Raw genomic sequence first — 17,161 nt, forward strand, 5'->3', positions numbered from 1 at the left:
ACTCGGATCAGAATTTGTATCCTGTGCCTTAATGAAAAGTGGTCTTTCACTTAGCATTAATCTGCGTTCTGAGGAAGGTGAATCTCCATGTCTCACTCTGGGACAAAGGAGTTTCACTTCCCTTCAAGGGGGCATTCACCACAGCTGTTTGATGCTGTTGGTCCTGATGAGAGGAGGAGCAAAACCAAGTGCAAGAAATTCCTCCCTTAAGGCTTTTTCTATATTTTGATCACTTGTGCAACCCCTGAAAGAAGAAATGTGACTGGAAATGACATTTTTGCAGGTACCTTGCAGCTTTGTTGGTGTTCCAGAGGTACCCGAGGTACCGCTGTCTTGATCAGCTCTCCCGTGTCTGATGGTGCCTGCCTGCCCCAGTGCACTGCCAGGTGGAGCATGTTGTAAACAGCAACTTAAGGATTTATCCAATGTTTTTTCTTCTGCAAAACCTGTATTGCCAAGGCTCCCGTGATCAATATTAAGCATTCCTGATCTTCTCTTCCAGTCTCAGTTTTCCTGGTGTAGGTGTTGCTTGTCTCTGCTCATAGATTTACTCATTTGATGCGCTGTGTTTTACTGAGTCAGGTTCGGAGCTGACACAGAGCCATGAGCACTGTGGACTTCTTTGGTTCTTTATTACACAAGTTTCCAAATCTTGCAAGGCAGGGCCATCTTTCATGGGACCAAAAGGGTGTGTGAAATCATAAACGTAGCCTTAATGGCATCAGTCAGAGGGGAACAAGTCACAGAGAGAGCAGGAGAGAGTATCAGATTGGATGTCTTGACCACAGTTGTGTAAATTCCTTACTCTTCTCCCTTGTTCTGTGAGTTCTTAACATAAAACACCTGGAAGCCAAGCTCTGTGCATCCATAGAGCAGTGTGCAATGTGCCTATGCTGTCTTATTTTGCCAATTCACCTCGTTATCCAAACACTGCCTTTTGAAAATCATGGGAACTGGCATTTCGCAGCTGTCCTGCGCTGAGGAGTCTCCGTGATTTTTGGTAACACAAAGCCCAGCCACAGTCAGCAGCAGAACTTCCTGCCTGGTAGTTTCTAGACCAAAATAGATCTGTAAAACCTGGGGGGAATTCAGGTCAAACAAATCCCTCGTGTAGTGGCTGTGAGTAGCATGCTCTAAAACCACCTCTTTAACTCCAAAGGAGTGAGTGGGACTTTAGAATTAATTCTAAAGTTCTCTTTAGAACAATTAGAATATTGAAGGGCCGCAAAGGTGACCCAAGGTCTGGAGCACCTCCCGTACCAGGACAGGCTGAGAGAGTTGGGGTTGTTCAGCCTGGAGAGGAGAAGGCTGTGGGGAGACCCTGGAGGAGCTTCCAGTGCTGAAGGGGGCTCCAGGAAAGCTGGGGAGGGGCTCTGGATCAGGGAGGGCAGGAGTGGGGTGAGGGGGAAAGATTTTCAGCTGAAAGAGAGGAGATTGAGATGAGATCTTAGGGAGAAATGTTTTGCTGTGAGGGTGGGGAGGCCCTGGCCCAGGTTGCCCAGAGCAGTGGTGGCTGCCCCATCCCTGGAGGGGTTCCAGGCCAGGTTGGATGGGGCTTGGAGCAACTGGATCCAGTGGGAGGTGTCCCTGCCCATGGGAGGTGTCCCTGCCCATGGCAGGGGGTGGAACCGGATGGGCTTTGGGGTCCCTTCCAACCCAAACCATTCTGTGATTCTGTGATGACCTGTCTGAGAGCACTGACTGCAGGGATGCCTACGAACCCATCACTCTCCTCCTTCCTAGCAGTTTTCAGTGAAGGGAAGTAGCCGTAACAGTGTTTTTTAAGGTGAGTTGGCGCAAACACTGGCAAAGGTAAAAGAGCGACTCCTGGTGCAGGGGGACCACACACAATTGAAGCCCCGTTCGTGGCCCAAAACCGAACTCGATGTTTGTGATGCTCAGAGTTGACTTCAGAGTTTAGCTGCTCGTTTTAGTAAATATTTAGTCAAACCTTTGCTGAATCACTTCCGACTGCACTGTCATGACTGCGAGCGGTTGCAGCATGTGCTTGGTGTGTGTCTGGGTGCCCGGTCACTCGGATGCGAGAGCAGCTTCTGTGAGGCTGGAGGTGCAGAAGGAGCTGCTGCCGGTGCTCCCCTCTGGAGCCAGGAGCAGCCGTGGGGATGTCGTGGCTGTTCCAGGACTGTGGTTCCCCACACTTGGGCTGTGTCTGTCCCAGGACAGGGCAGGATTTTGATAGCTCGCTCTTGGGCTGTTTTCCTTCAGGGATTCATTGTAGTGGTATCCCTGAAACCATGCTTTTCCACCAGCAGAGAACTTTCCCCTGCTGCCTCCAGATGCCCAACACCCCTGGCACAGGGAGCTTCTGTGGGCTCCCTCCCTGTTTAATTGCCAGTCCTCGAGCCCTGTTTGTTTCTCCCTGGATGATTAAAGCAGGGGGGAAATGCTGTGACAGGAGGGAAGGGAGGGAGGTGCCGGTGGCCGGCTGTGAGGGAGCAGAGGGAGCCCGGCACGGGAAGGGTTAAGGGCTGCCATTTTGTTATGTAACACCCTCCATGGACACCTCCGAGTGGCACCAAAATGGCAGGGATTAACCCTTGACACGCTGGGGGCTGCGCAGCCCGGGGCCGTGGGGGCAGGGACCCCCACGCCTTCCCTCTGCCCAGGGGCTTTGCACCTGCAGCCCTGCTGCCTGGTGGGGTTCGTGGCCTGGGGATAGGGGCTGAGGCAGCAAAGTGACCACCCCTTCGTGGGGAAGGCACGGGTTGGGCGTGAATTCAGGTGCCAGATGATTTGTTTATATTTATTTTTCAACCCACAAAATAACTGTGTGCTCTGATCCTCCTGCTGCTGCAGTTTAGTCTTCAAAAATGAAATCTTGTTCTTACTCTGGATTTCTAAAGTTTAATTTCTCTAAATATCTATGTGATAAGGCCATGAACTTCACTGTGTGTGAACACTGAAACACCTGAGGACACCCGCACAGAGCAGCACACACAGACGCATATATATAAATTATATATGTATAAACTTTTTACTCTTTCCAGGACATCTCACTGCTGGCTTCATGATTAGTGAGTACATAGGGAAAAATACCACTTATGGCATAGCAAGAAATTAAGCTCGGTCGAAACGTCAGCTTTGCATTGAAACATTTTAGATCCCACTGTGAGCAATGAATTTCTTGGGTGAGAAGGGGGTGTGTGGCCGGTTGTGACGGCTGTTGAGGGGCTCTGTGCCCGTTGGGTGCGTGCCGGGTGACGGCTCCTGCAGAGCCGGTGAGGTTGTGATCTACCTTTAGAAAGTATCCTAGGGCAGAGGCACCGAATGTGTCTCAACCTCCCTGTTTCCTCCTCTATAACCCCGTCTCTTTTTGGTTTGTTTTGTCTTTTTTTCTTTTCCCCTCTCTTTGCTGTAAAGGTTTCCAGGTGGGGCTGGGGAAGAGGCCTCCAAATCTTTGCTTTTGGCTACCAAAAAGAGCCAGTGTGTCATCGCTGGGTGGATTAGTGCTCGGCTGCAGTGAGCTTCGAGCCTGATTGCAGATGGGCTGCTCAGAACCCATCTCTGCTGCTGGTGCTCGCTGGCACTGTGGTGGCTGCAGCAAAGCCCCAGGATGAAGTTTTAGCTTCAGGCTTTGTAACTCCAAGCTACCACCTTGTGCTAGACAGGGAAAAGCAGGCGGAACTTCCTCCATGAAGGAATTACTTGGAGTTTGTACAAGGAAGTTGTAAATCCTGAATGGGAGAGGAGCGAGAAGGCGGTACGGATGACTGGGTGTGATGTGGGGGAAAGTGGAAGTGTACGTTACAAACAGCAAGCCCAGTGGTAAAAGCCAATTGTGGCTTTGTCTTCACGCATCGTGTCGGAGTTCTCTTGTGTGTGTGCACATCCGACCTGTTCCGGCTGCCGTCCTGCTGGCCTCTTTGTGCTGTGGTCAGGCAGCAGCCAAGTGAGCCAGGCACGGTTTCTGCACCTGCTTGGGCTTAATCTGGGCTGTACCGCACATCTGGAAAAATCAGCAGCAAGAAATCCATTTCCCAAATCTTCAGCTGGAATTTTGAGGTTTTCCTGTAGCTTTTCCCCACAACGGCAGAAGTCGAGGAGCGCAGGTGATGTCTGTGGCACTGCCAGCGCTTTGCCAGGGTGGACTGTGTGCCTGTGTCCTGCACATCCCTGCTGGAAAAGCCACTGGCTGAGTCACTCCAGGTTTGTCATCTTGGTCCTGCAGCTCTGCTTTTTGGAGAGAGGAAGGGTTTGTAAGATGGCAAGAAGTTCTTTGGATCCATTTCCAATGGGAGCATGCAGGTGGCGTCAGAAGAGCACACACTGCTTACTCGGTGAGCATAAACGGGCTGTGAATTTGGGAGGTTTCGGGTTTGTCCTGTCCTGTTGTTGCTGGGCTCAGAGGGCAGCGGAGCAGCAATGGGGAGCTTTGGATAAGGCTTCGCGGTGACCGGTGTAAGGGCCTGCGGTCCAAGGCGTTCGCTGTGCTTTATGTGAGGTATGAAGCTGCCTTTTGCCTTGATCACGGTGGTTAATCTGTTACAGCGACAGTCCTTATAGCTGAGCTTTGCTGCTTCAGCCCTGGGCACTCCTTCCCAGGCTGTGCATTCCTTGTAATAAAAAGCAGAACCTTCCATAAAACTTGAAATTTACTGTGTATTCCTTACTTTCTCTTCCTTCTTCCAAATAAAAGGTATAGTCAGGGTTGCTGAAGCCGTTTTTGTTACCGGTTCCTTTGGCTGTTAACAGTGGAGAAGCGGAAGTGAGGATTTTGGGAATAGCTTCTGGAGTTGTATGTTGTCCCTGAAGCAGGCTCGATGTTTTGCAGCATCTATCTCATTTATTCTTATTTGGTGGAATCTCGGTAACTTCAGCAGAGGTGGGGGCTGGTTGCAGAAGGTGCTGGTTAATATGAGGATGAGGCCTCGCGTGGTGCTGGGATTAAGCGAATGGACCGGTTTACTACTGGGAAGGGAGTTTCCTCCCACGTGGATTTGAGTTCCTCCTATCTTCTCCTGTCGTGCAAGGAGTCAGTTACATCCCCTCTGTGAATGAGGACAGTGTTCGTGTCAGTGCAGATCTCTGCAGGTGCCCTCTCCCTCCTCCTCACTTCCAGGGCACCCGTCTGGTTTTAACCTTTTCCTGCAGACCCTGAGCTTAGGCTGTTTGGGAAGCACTTTGTGGTCTGCTGTGTGAAACAGATCCTGCCAGGAACTCTCCTAAACTGTTCTCTTGCTCCTTGATGCCCTCCAGCTTGCAGGAGATGGGGCTCGGTAACCCAGGTGATTCCATAAAAGGCTTTGATGTCACCAGTTCTTGTCGCTCTCCCTGGAGAGACAGAAGAGCCTTTCTAAAGCAATCTCTCTCGTTATTCTCCCCTTCTCTCAGGGCTGCATTTATTCTCCTTTAGGTGTCTCCATAGCTGTATCCATGTTTCCTGAAAGGGTTAAAACTACGTTAGGAAGCTTGATTTTAGGACTTATCTACAATAAATGTGATTTAGTCACTTTAACGCAGGGGAACTGTGCCACCAGACCTCTGTTATGAGATTCATAAACCTTGAGCTGTTCTTGCCATCTTCCTGCTTAGCTGTAAAAGCCTCGGTGCAATCTCATCCCAAGGTCTTCCCAGTAACGTTCATCTCCACACTGTGCCGTGCTGGTTGTGCTACAAACACTCCTCCCTAGCGATCACTGTCCCCGGTTACTGCTCTCCAGCCTGTGTTGTTGCAACAGGACTCTGGGAATTGTTGACCAAAGTTTGGACTGAATTGTGATTTGCAGAAAGTTGTGTCAGTGGCTCCACTCCTCGAAGGTGAACGGATGGGATCGTGTGCATAGGGAACAGGGAGGCGGAGGCTGATTCCAAACGTGGTTTGTTGCTGGCATCTGATAGAGGGGTGAAGGTGGCATCATAAGGTGGGATGGCTCCTGCACGTTCATAAAGGGAGGCCCAAGGGAGGCACCTTGGGTATGGGCTGTGATTGTCATGGTGTGTCATCATCCAGCCCATCCTGTCCCCATAAATCTCTGTATTTCACCCAAAATGATGCAGAGAAACTTGTGGTCACTCGCAGGGCTCATACTATGGAAACGGCGATTTCACGTAGTGCTTGTTTGGCACTGGGGAGGGGTGAGCAGGGTTAATTATGTTGCGTAATTATGTTAATCTCTCTCTGCTAACAACATTGCAAAGACTTCTCCAACTATTGTGTGTTGGCCTTACTTTTGAAATCCATTTTGAAAGGAGGAGAAAAAAATCTGGAGTGGGAGGGATGCTTAAAATAAATAATTAAAAGTAATTAATTAATTAAAAAATGGGGGAGAAGGGGGAGGATTTCTCTCCCTCTTCCTCCACCCTGTGCCACCCCCTTGGTGCCTGGTGTCGCTGAGCACGCGGAGGGATGCAGGAGGAGGAGGAGGAGGAGGGATGCTCAGGGTGCTGGCCGGTCAGCAGCAGGGTTAGCCCCGCTGCGGGTTGCCTGCTGCCGGCTCAGACTGGTTTCTGGAAAGTGCTTTGTCTCGCAGGCTGCATCCTGGGAAGGGTCATGTGGAGCCCAGTGATGTCATGGGATCAAAGCCTGACTCAGCTCCGCGCCCGATGGATGGGTGTCCGCAGGTATCGGAGTGCGGGCTAAGGTGTCAGAGCCCACCGGGAGCAAAACTTCCTGTGGCTCTGGCAGGCGAGGAGTTAAGCTTGGTTCCCTAGAGCCCAGCGCTTCCTCTGCCGCCTGGAAAAGCCTGGCTCCTTCTCCAGGAGCAGAGAAAGTCTCAACTTGACTATTACAATGGCAGTGCCTTAGCACCGGGCGCAGGCTGTCAAGAGATCTGGAAGCCTGTCTCCATTCAGGGTGTGGTGTCCTTTTCCCCATAGTGTCCACTTCCCAAAACTTGCCATCGGGCTCGGGTCCTCCAAGAACCATGGCAGCGATCCTGGAGCGATCCTCCTCCAGAAGTTTGTAATCGTGTTTATTTATGTGAGGCAAATCCATCCATTCCGCCTGCCTCTTGGGAAGGAGCCAAACTTTTCCTGTCGCGGGGGTTTGGATCTTCTCCTGTGCTCCAACGCGGGGTTGTTTTCCTCCTTTGTGAGCCTCATTTATGCTCAGGGAGGCTTCTCTGCGTGTTCTTGTTTTGCTTTATTTTTGTTTGGTTTTGCTTAAGATAAAAAGTGTGAGTAGAGCGATGCCGGCGCTTAATAACTCCAGAGCGAGATGTGTGCTGGAGATAGGCTGAGTGAGCGCCTGGCAAAGCTTCTGTTGCTCATCCCGAGCTCCTTCTGCAGTAACCGCTGTACTTTGCCCTGTTTAGAAATAAAGGTGTTTTGTCCAATTTACTTTTTTCCCAGTGTGCTTAACCCGTTTGTGTCTTCTCTCTCCCCAGAGCCTCACAATGACAGAGGAAGCATGCAGGACACGGAGTCAGAAACGAGCGTTAGAACGTGAAGTGACGCACAACGATGTAGACAGCAAGAAAATAAAGATGGAGAAAGGACTTTTAGCAACGGATCTAAATGCTGAAGGCGACATGAAAATAAAAACGGATCCTGGAGCTGGCAAAGTGCAAGGGTTGTTAAAAAGTGGAGAAGTGAAAGCAACCATCAAAGTGGAGGTGCAGACGGGGGATGAGCCAGTGGACATGAGTACCTCAAAAAGGTGAGTTACGACTCCACGCTGCGGTTGCGCTGCAGCGTTGGGATGCCAGCACAGTCAGTTGTGGCTGGATGGTGCCAAGAAGGAGTTCCCTGCGTCTTAAAGGTGGAGAGAACTAGAATTTTATATGTGTGTCACAGCTCTGGCTCCTCACGTGAGATTCAGCAGCTGCTTCTGTGTAACTTCCATACGGATTTTCTTTCCACAAGCTCTGACAGCAGTGGCCGCTGCCATGAGCGGCTGAATAAAGGAATTTGGTCTGAATAGAAATGTGCACAGGTCATAGAGAGGATGTGCTTTGAGCTGCTGATTGAGAGTTATGTGAGGAAGGGTGGTTTGGGTTGTTTTAATTGAGCTGTGAGATAGGGAAAATAATGGATTAGAATTGTCTAAACAGAGGGGTTTTAACTGCAGCTCGGCTTTTCCTGACAGAGCAGCGTGTACGGATGAGTCTGACTTTCAGTTTGAAGTGAGTTGTGGATTTTGACAGTGGGAGTATTGGGAAAAGACTGCCAGTTGGAAGCCCATCCTTGTAGGATGAGTCCGGCCTCCTTGAGATGTCTGAATTCTGACATTGAAAGATGAATTCGTAGTTCATATCACTTTCGAGAATTTTAATGTTACAAAAAGTTTTTCCTTTGTGTTTTGCATGAGATGCACGCAGGAACCGGGTGGTTCTGACGCAGAGATTTACAGCATCACTTTAAAGCCAGATTCCAAGTCCTCCACTACCTTTTTAATTCAGATTCTGGCTTCAGCAGGATGAAAATGCTGTCAGAAATTCTGTGGCCTTGCTGTTGGCCCTTCCAAATCGTCTTTAGAGCGTACTGGAGTCCCATGTATTGAACAGGAACTCCAGCAACCTGGTTTGTTCCTTGTTCCAACTCCAGCTGAGGTCGGAGTGGTAATAGGTGAGACCTGTCTGGGCAAAATGTCTTAAAGAGTTCCTGGGTAATAAACCCGTATTCGCTTGGATGTTGGGTGTTACAGCAGGGCCGATTTGAGGTGTGAAACCGAAAACATGAGATCCTTATCAACTGTGCAGGAATTACCGGGAGGAGGGGCACTTACTGAGAAAATTGGTATCTTTGATGTTTGATGGCAACTCATCTGTGAACTCTTCCCAGCTTTTGATGTTTTTTTAAGAGCAACAACTTGTACTGCAAGAGTCTGGTTATTTTATCCAAATATGGCTTCAGTGTAGGTAAAATAAGAGCTCTTCTATCATTGTGGCAATAACTTTTAGCTTTCCTTGTAAACCCATTCTGCTACAGGGGCGTTTGTTCAATCTGCTCGATTTGGTATTCAGGGGGTGCTTGTGCCTTGCACAGCAGCAGTTAACCGGCGTAGGGGATGACTTCCACATCAGGCAGTTTTCTGGTGCTAACTGGGAGTAAATCTCTGAAGGTAATCGCTCCTGACTAATTAATACAGGTATGCACGCTCTTTGTTTGAAGGATAGCTAAAAGATTGCTCACACCAAAACTTGAATACCTCAGAACTGGGTATTCTGACGCCTGTGTTACAGCGCTTGCCCCCACACGCATCTGCTCTTGGTGAATTTATAACATTTTTGAACTCCCTGCCAGTGTCTCTGCTCCATCGCTCCGTCCCTGTTGCAAGACGTGCAAACGGGAGATGGACGAGGGGCTGTGCACTTCACTTCCCACAGAACATCTGGAGCAGGAACGTCTCTTGAGGGAAGAGAATGTCCTCTCTCCATGCGGCATTCCTGTTGCAGGTGTAATCAGATGTTGGCGTATCCAGTCTCTGCACAGAGGGAGAAGAGGCTTCCCCATACGAAAAATATGCTGGTCTAAGGAGGCAGCCTGATCCCAAGTCCACCGAAGCTAATCACAATTAATATAATTAAGAATTTAATGAGGGTTGGATAAGCTCTTTAGGTACTGGTTGTGAGTTGGGACTTCTCGTAGTGTGTGTTTGTATAAAATTCTGAACAGAGAGGAACAAAGCCCTGGGTCATCTTCAATGACCAAAACAAGCCTGAATGATTCCGCAAAGTTTGGGAAAAATGACTGAACTGCTACAAACTCCTCGGGTAGGATTCATGCCTGGTGATGTGTCGTGTTTTGGCTTTTGAGCTTCCTTAATGGCTGTAGAACTGAAAACATAATATTTTCCTTGGAAAAGGTGGCCCAGCAGTAATCACAGATGAGCTGACGTAAAGCTGATTGAGTGGATGATCTTCCTGCAGTCGGTTGATTTTCATGACTGGGGACGCAAACCTGGTGATATCGCTGCATTCAGCTTAAAAAATATACTTCTTTTAAATTTTTTTTCCTTAAACCATGAAGTTACATTTAAAAATAGTGTCTGGTTGGAGCACATCTGCTGATGCCAGGAGAAACAGAAGAAAGTCTGTAGTGGTAGAAGTCTTTGATGTGAGGTCACCCAAGGCTAAGCCGAAGTCTTGCTCCTCTGCCTGGCGTTTTGGCAGCCCCAGGCGCTGGCAGCGCTGGTGTGTGATTATCCCAGACCAACTGCACAGGAGGAATGGGAGGAAGGGGCGTCCCCCCTCGGTAAGGACACAACTGGTTTGCTGTGGGGTGGTGAAATAGTACAATACGAATCGCCTTTGCTTGTGAATGCACCGATTTACATCCTTGTGGGTGCTGGAGGGAGAGAACCTGGTTGAATCCTGACATCTTACTGTGCTTCTAAGCTCTGCTGTTCCCACTCCTCTGTTCATCTCCCCTCTGTTCTTTCCTTCCCCTTCAATACATCAGTTTCCTACGACGTTTTCCCTGCTCTGAGCTTCAGCTGAGGCTGGGCTTTTCTCCTGGATCGTGCTGCCTGCTGCACCGCAGTGTGCGTTCTACTCCAGGTGCAGCTCTCCCTTCAGGCACAGTAAACCTTCTGACCATATGAACACCTCCCATTCGAGGCCAGGCTGAGAGAATTGGGATTGTTCAGCCTGGAGAAGAGAAGGCTCTGAGGAGACCTTATAGCGACCTTCCAGTACCTGAAGGGGCCACAAGAAAGCCGAGGAGGGGCTGTTTACAAAGACCTGTAGTGACAGGACGAGGGGCAAACACATCAATTCAAAATTAGTTTCCCAGGGCTTCTTGGTCATACCAGGAAAGATGGAGAGAGAGAGAATGGTTCTGTCTCGGCACACAAGCGCGATGGTGGTGGTGAGGGTGAGAGTGTTAATAAAACACAACTGTAAGAGCTGGCTCCTGTCCATCTCTTGCTTTGCCTTGTTGCAATCTTGGGACAAAAATGTCTGCTCTAGAGCAAATTGGGAAACTTTGTGGGCCGTTGGATATCTTGTTTTGCTGTGTTTTGCCAAGAGTGGTAAATCAGTGTATTAATGATCCTGTGTTAATTCTGGTTTGATCAAACAGTCCCAGGCTGGCTGGTCAGCAGAAGTGATTCCTACAGATTCCTTATCGGTTGAGGCCTTATTTTCTTAAAAAACCAACAAACAAAACCCTGCCACATCCCAAAACCACCCTATGTGTTGTGTCATCTTCTCACATTAAGCTGGAGTCTGGTTTTCCTTCCAATTGAAATACAATCCTGGATAAGCCAGAAAGTCTGCGTTTATGCCTGGTTTATTTCCCACAGGAATTGCTTGTACCCATCCATTGTCTCCTGATGTGTGGGACCACGAGTATCAAATACGCTCGTGGCTTTAGGCTCTTGCTCCTTGAAATGGCTTTGGGAGCTGGCCTGGTGTCAGCCGTGGCTGCTTCCCTTCACTGGAAACCACAGGGAAGGAGGACAGTGACAGGTCTGCAGTTGGTGCTCTCAGACAAGTGATCACAGAATCATGGAATGATTTGGCTTGAAAGGCACCTCCATCCAGTTCCACCCCACTGCCATGGGCAGGGACACCTCCCACTGGATCAGGTTGCTCGAAACCTCATCCAGCCTTGCCTTGACCTGTGATCTCTTTGAACTCTTAATTCCTTTAGTTTGGGGTCTTACTGGTTATGATTTCTCTGCTTGATGACTGTGGTGATGCTTTGGGACCCCCGAATTAGCACATTCTCCTGTTGTTACCTGGGGTAAACACAGATAACAGCCAACAGGCGTTGGTTTGGAGTTGTGTGGAAGCTGGCCTCCTGGCCATGCTCTGAATATCCGTGTTGGGGTCTGGATGATGAATTTTGGTGCTTTGAAGGATTTCAGGTTGGTTTGGGGTTGGTTTGTTGTTATTTTTAATCTGTCCAAATCACATTTAAAACTTCCAAAATTAATGGATTTGACTCTGGAATTCTAACGTGTTCTTAAACACATCGGGATGTTGGCTGACCAAACTCTCTGCTGTACTGGAATTTACTGGGATCAGTGTTCACAGCAGTGCCAGCAGAGAGCAATGGGCTCCTCTCTTCCCATTAATGAACCGTGGAATATGGTGCAGCCCCACACTCCGGATCTCATAGCCAGGGAATACGGCACAGCCCCACGCCCCAGACCTCCTTTCAGCTGCCATCCGTTGTGTCTGTGCTTCCCAGTGCATGTTGGACCGAAGGATGCTGCAACAACATTGGTGCCAAAGTTTCTTGGGGAGTTCCATGTTTTATTTTAAACAGTTTGATTAAAGTTCCCTTCTTCTACATTCAGAGGAAGGGATAAAGTTTGTTTTGCACCACAGTCTCTAGATCCACTGCCACTGCTTTGATTGATGGAGATAAAACATCTCCAGGGAAAAAAAAAAAGAATTCCCCGCTGCATCGCTTTTTCTTTCCTTGTTTGTCTGCCTTGCTTGCCAAATATTTTTGGCTGGGAGTACACAAGAGGTTGTTGAATGGACTGAGGCAAAACTGCTGCATATTTGTTAATGCAAATGAAGCGTTGGGCTGGGGAGCAGTTGTGTTGATTCCTTCGTTACCTGCGGATGGATGGGATATGTGGGGAGAGTGCGGGGTGGGGCTGTGTGGGGCTCCTGCTCTGCACGGGAGACTTCATTCCATGTTTTGGGTCAGTAGCTTGGTAACTTCAACCAAGTGAGCAGCCCATTGATTTTATTTTTATCCTTTTTTTCTTACTAAGAGTGATCGAAAGGGCATTTGGGAGCACCCATCCCTGAAGGTGTTCAGGGAAGGGCTGAATAGGGCTCTGAGCACCATGATCCAGTGGGAGGTATCCCTGCCCATGGCAGGAGGTGGAACTGCGTGGACTTTATGGTCCTTTCCAATCCAAACCATTCCACGATTCAGTGGACAAGATCTGGTCTGTAGGAGGAAGCTTATTTTGTGTGTGATGCTTCAAGGTCAATGTGAACAAAGGGAGAGGCCGCCTGTTGCCATAAAGCAGCTCTGGGTTAACATTGTGAAGCTCCCTGTGAGCTTCAGCATGAGGTCTCTGAAAGTCACCCCTCTGCCGGAGCTGGTGGCTCCTGATCTGTCTGTCTCTCTTTCTCTGTCTCGCTCTCTTACTATTGTCGAATTAAAACTTTGAATTCCATGGTCGCGTTTCACTAAACTTGTGTCTGGCAGGAAGGTGGAGCTGTTAAAGAAGCAGAACCCACCTCACGGAACCTTCAACCTCTGGTTCAGCATCTTCAGGACAAACATTTCGCGTCTGTTCTGCTGGCCTAGCTCAGTGGACGCAGCCCACAGAGGCTGGATTTGGCCACTCGGCCCTCGACAGATCAACAAATAAATTCACAGTGTTCCCATGGGAAAGTGGCTTGTTGGGTTGGGTTGGGTTTTTCTGGAGTAGTAGTTGTGCTCTAGGTTGCTCCCGGATGCTCCGGGACACTAAGGTGAACTCTTGAGTGCTGTGATGTGTCACTCCTCATGCTCTAAGGTTATAAAGGACAAATTGGAGGAAGCATGGCCTTTTCTGAGGGTATTCGGCAAGTTAGGAGGTTGATGTTTGATTTCCTACACAAACTGTCTGCAAGGTCGCTGTTGTCTTTTATTGTTGAGAGCACTGAAATGGGCTTTCGGCACTGGGCAGTGACCCTGCTTTTGTCTTCTAGCACAGAGCCCAAATGATCCAGACAGCCACACTTCGGGAAGCTGAAGAGGGAATAGTAGAGCTGTGTCTTTATTTAGCTGAAAGATGTGCCTGGCGGCTTAGGGGATAAAGGTCATGGTATCGGGGCAGTTATCCCGAATTATTAACTGCTGGTGGCCATATTTTTCTGGAAGTGGTGATATTTCCATTGTCTGGCTGATTTTGAAACATCTGCTTTGAGTTTTTGGCTTCACACACAGGCTGACAAAAGAGCAGAGCGAACTCCTTTGTGGAGGGGGATTGTTCTGCAGAGTTCTGAGCTGCATTGCTGGGGTTCGGTTTGATGCCACCTCATCCTCTGTGCAGGGATCGCGCTCCTGAGAGTGTAAATCCTGTGATACCAACTGTGAAAGCACTCAGTGCTGTGGTCAATGTGTGTTGTCTTTAAAAATATCCAATGTCTCTCTCCTCAGAAGGGTTTTCCTCTCAAAGTTGGTGTAGGCAGATGGTCCTAAATAGATGGAACTGCTGAATGCTTTTGTGGAAAGTCTTGATTTTAAAACTCTGTCTGTAATTATTTCTGTTGCAGCTTTTATTGGATCGGCATCGTACAATGTAGCTGTCAGGAATACCATGAGGAACCTTGCCAAACATAGAAACCCTACGGGTTTGGGGAAGCCCTCAGCCAAGGAATTGTCCAGGCAGTCCTGCTCTTGCCTCTCCTTCTCAGCCTGAGCATGGAATGGGGTTATGGCAGAGCTGTAGGGACAGGGATTGTTTCCGAGTCCAGATTTCATCTCCTGGTCCTGCGCAGTGGCTTAGAGGCAGCTTTGGGTTGTGCCCAGTGGCGGTACCTTGCGCAGACACATTGGTTTGATGATGCCCTCTTCCAAGTGTGAGGAGGTAAAATGAGGGGACAGAACCCTGCTCCGGGCTCCTGAGCCGAGGCGCTGGGAAAGCGCCCTGGGGAACGTGTGTGGCATCACCGCCTGGCCAGGCAGCTGCTCCTTGCTTTGGCCAAGCAAAGCCAGACCCATCCCGGCTCTCGGTGCCCTGGACACGGTCTGTGGGAAGCATTCGGAGCGCAGAGTGTGAGTGGCCGCTCGCCCTCTGTGCCGCTGGATCCCTGGCTTGGCCAGCAGGCTGCAAGTGCAGTTCTTCTCCTAAACTTCACCGTGTTTTCTCAAAGGCAGAGTGTTGGGATGGCTGCTGAGCCACGGCATCTGTCCATCACCTCACTGCAGGTGTCGTTGTCTCCTTGAGCTACTTCAGGGTGAAGGTTTCCCTCCTTGGGGTGTTCTGGGAAAGCCCGGGGGCCGGCGGGCACCATCGTCCATCCTGGCCTTCCTGGTCCAGCCTGCAGACAGGCCCTGGAGGGCTCCACCACGCAGTCAGCCGCTCTCTGGGGATGCTTTGGGTTTGTTGTTTTTTCCCATTTCTCGCTTCTTTCCTCGGCGAAGGCCCCACACGCCCTCGGCACAGATGCCCGTGTGGGGAACCCCGGGCACGGCCGCTCCATTTTCCCTGCCGCCACCTGATCCTGACCTCACCTCTCAAAATGAAGGCTGGGCAGCACCGGCTGGGACCGGCCGTTGCCATGGTTTTTGCCGTGTTGGTCACGTGCCCGACGGGTCACATGACCCAGCGGTGGCCCCCGTGCCACCATCGGAAGCCGGTTCAGCCACCGCCACCTCGGTGGCGGCAACTCTGGCGCACGGTCCCGTCGGCACCTTCTAGGTTTCACCAGCCTCCCTGCGGAGCTCGACCTGACAGCAGCCGGGCGGCTCTTCCCGCTGCGTGGAGAGGGGACGAAGCATCGCCGGTGGCAGAGCCGACGTCTGTAGCCAAACGAAATCCCTCGCATCGCCCCGTGTGTGTGGATGCGGTTGGGTTGTAACGCATTGACCCCAGACCTCTTTGTAGCATCCGTCTGGACTGGTGGGAAAGGAGAGCCCTTGGATTTGGAAGTGGGCTGGCTCAGGCTGGAATGCTGGAGGCTCAAATCCCATCGTTTCTGTGATTCCCAGCTTTTTAGGTAGCTTAACTGTGGTTTTTCTAGAGGGATTTAAGCTGAAAGTTGGAGGAGGAATGCCCAGGTCCGGGCTCCAGCTGAGTCCCCATTCTCCCCACGGAGCAGCTCCCGCTGTCGCCCAAGCAGGGCTCAGCAGCGAGGAGCTCAGCACCCTGGGTGCTCCCAGAGTGCCTCTGCCGGGATGAGTTTGCTGAGCCGCTCAGCGCTTGGCCCGGCCCAGCTACCCCCCTGCCACGAGTGCCCTGAGCCAGTTTGGTGCTTCCAGATACAGGAAAAAGCTGGAAATCCTTCACCTGGGCCACTTAATTTTGAAACAGCCCCGGAGTTTAAATGCCCCTGGTTCACTGGATTGCTGTGCCCTCTAGAGGACACTCTACTTTTCCTGTCTTTTTAGCACTAATGTGGAAATTGCATTTTTAAAGCTGGTTTTTTTCAGTGTTTGAGGTGGTTTTGCAGTATCCAAAGTGCTGTTTGATCTGCCCAAGTTCCTGGAAGGTGTGTTTCCCAAAGCTGATCAAGGTGCACAGCTTTTCAGTGCTGTTAGTGTGAATCTCCTTTGCATCCCTAAAGAAGGATTAATTTCTGTTAATCATTGAATTCCTAATAAATGCGGCGTATCAGTTAAGTCTAGAAGCTGCTGTTTAGTGTGGGAAGTAACTGCCTGATTTAACTGTTTAAAAGGACAAACCTCATGCATTTTATTTGTGAATAATATAAACCACACTTAAATATTTGCTTCTTCTTGCTCGATACAAACACTTTGTGTGTTTTCTCTGGTGTAACTGTGAGCCAGAAGGTACTGGTTCTGGGTTATGAGCAGAACAAAACAATTCCTTGTGTCACATTCTCCTAGAATTCCTGCTGTCGACCCTTTCTCGGGCACTGTTGTTTCCTGGGCAGCGCAGACTTTGCTGTCCTGCTCCTGTGCAGCACCTCCTGAACATCTCGGCTCTCCCATGTCACGAACCTTGCTCTGAAATCCTTCTCTGTCCTAGTTTGAGATCCCAAATCCTGGTACCAAAGGTGATCCAACAGTTGTGCGTCAGAGGAGAAGCACTGGTGTGTGCTGTCATCTCTGTCCCTTTGACTCACGTGGTTTGGGATTCTGTTCAGGGATGAAAAACATAGAGGATGGAGCAGTACTGTGATTTTTATGGCCAGGAACTCGGGCAGAAGGTGCAGCCATCGCACCAGACACTGAGTGTTAAAGGCGAATAAAGAGTTAAAATTAGTATAAGCTCGTTTATAAAGGCTCCTAGTGACAGGACTGGGGGCAATGGGTCTAAACTGGAGAGGGGCAGATTTAGACTAGGCATAAGGAAGAATTTCTTCACTATGAGAGTGGCGAGGCCCTGGCCCAGGTTGCCCAGGGAAGCTGTGGCTGCCCCATCCCTGGAGGGGTTCAAGGCCAGGTTGGATGGGCCTTGGGCAGCCTGAGCCAGTGGGAGTGTCCCTGCCCATGGCAGGGGGTGGAAATGGATGATCTTTAAAGTCCTTTCCAAGCCAAACCATTCTACGATTCTATGCACTTCAGTGGTGTCCAATGGAGTTGTGTGGATGTGCCTGGCGAGACTCGTACG

The 17,161-nt window shown here is 49.9% G+C and overlaps 1 protein-coding gene across 6 annotated transcripts in view; it reads left to right on the top strand.

The window, feature by feature from the left end:
* The window catches only part of GATAD2A (GATA zinc finger domain containing 2A), a 59,394-nt gene that overhangs the window by 31,328 nt on the left and 10,905 nt on the right, over positions 1–17,161 (top strand). For all 6 annotated transcript variants that reach the window (XM_054050093.1, XM_054050097.1, XM_054050098.1 and 3 more), the window contains exon 3: positions 7,347–7,618. In XM_054050093.1, the coding sequence (XP_053906068.1) occupies positions 7,356–7,618 (263 nt within the window). In that variant the 5' untranslated portion in view covers positions 7,347–7,355. The remainder of the gene's footprint in view (positions 1–7,346; positions 7,619–17,161) is intronic.

Source organism: Cuculus canorus, chromosome 27 (genome assembly GCF_017976375.1).
Source record: "Cuculus canorus isolate bCucCan1 chromosome 27, bCucCan1.pri, whole genome shotgun sequence".
NCBI classification, from domain to species: Eukaryota; Metazoa; Chordata; class Aves; order Cuculiformes; family Cuculidae; genus Cuculus; species Cuculus canorus.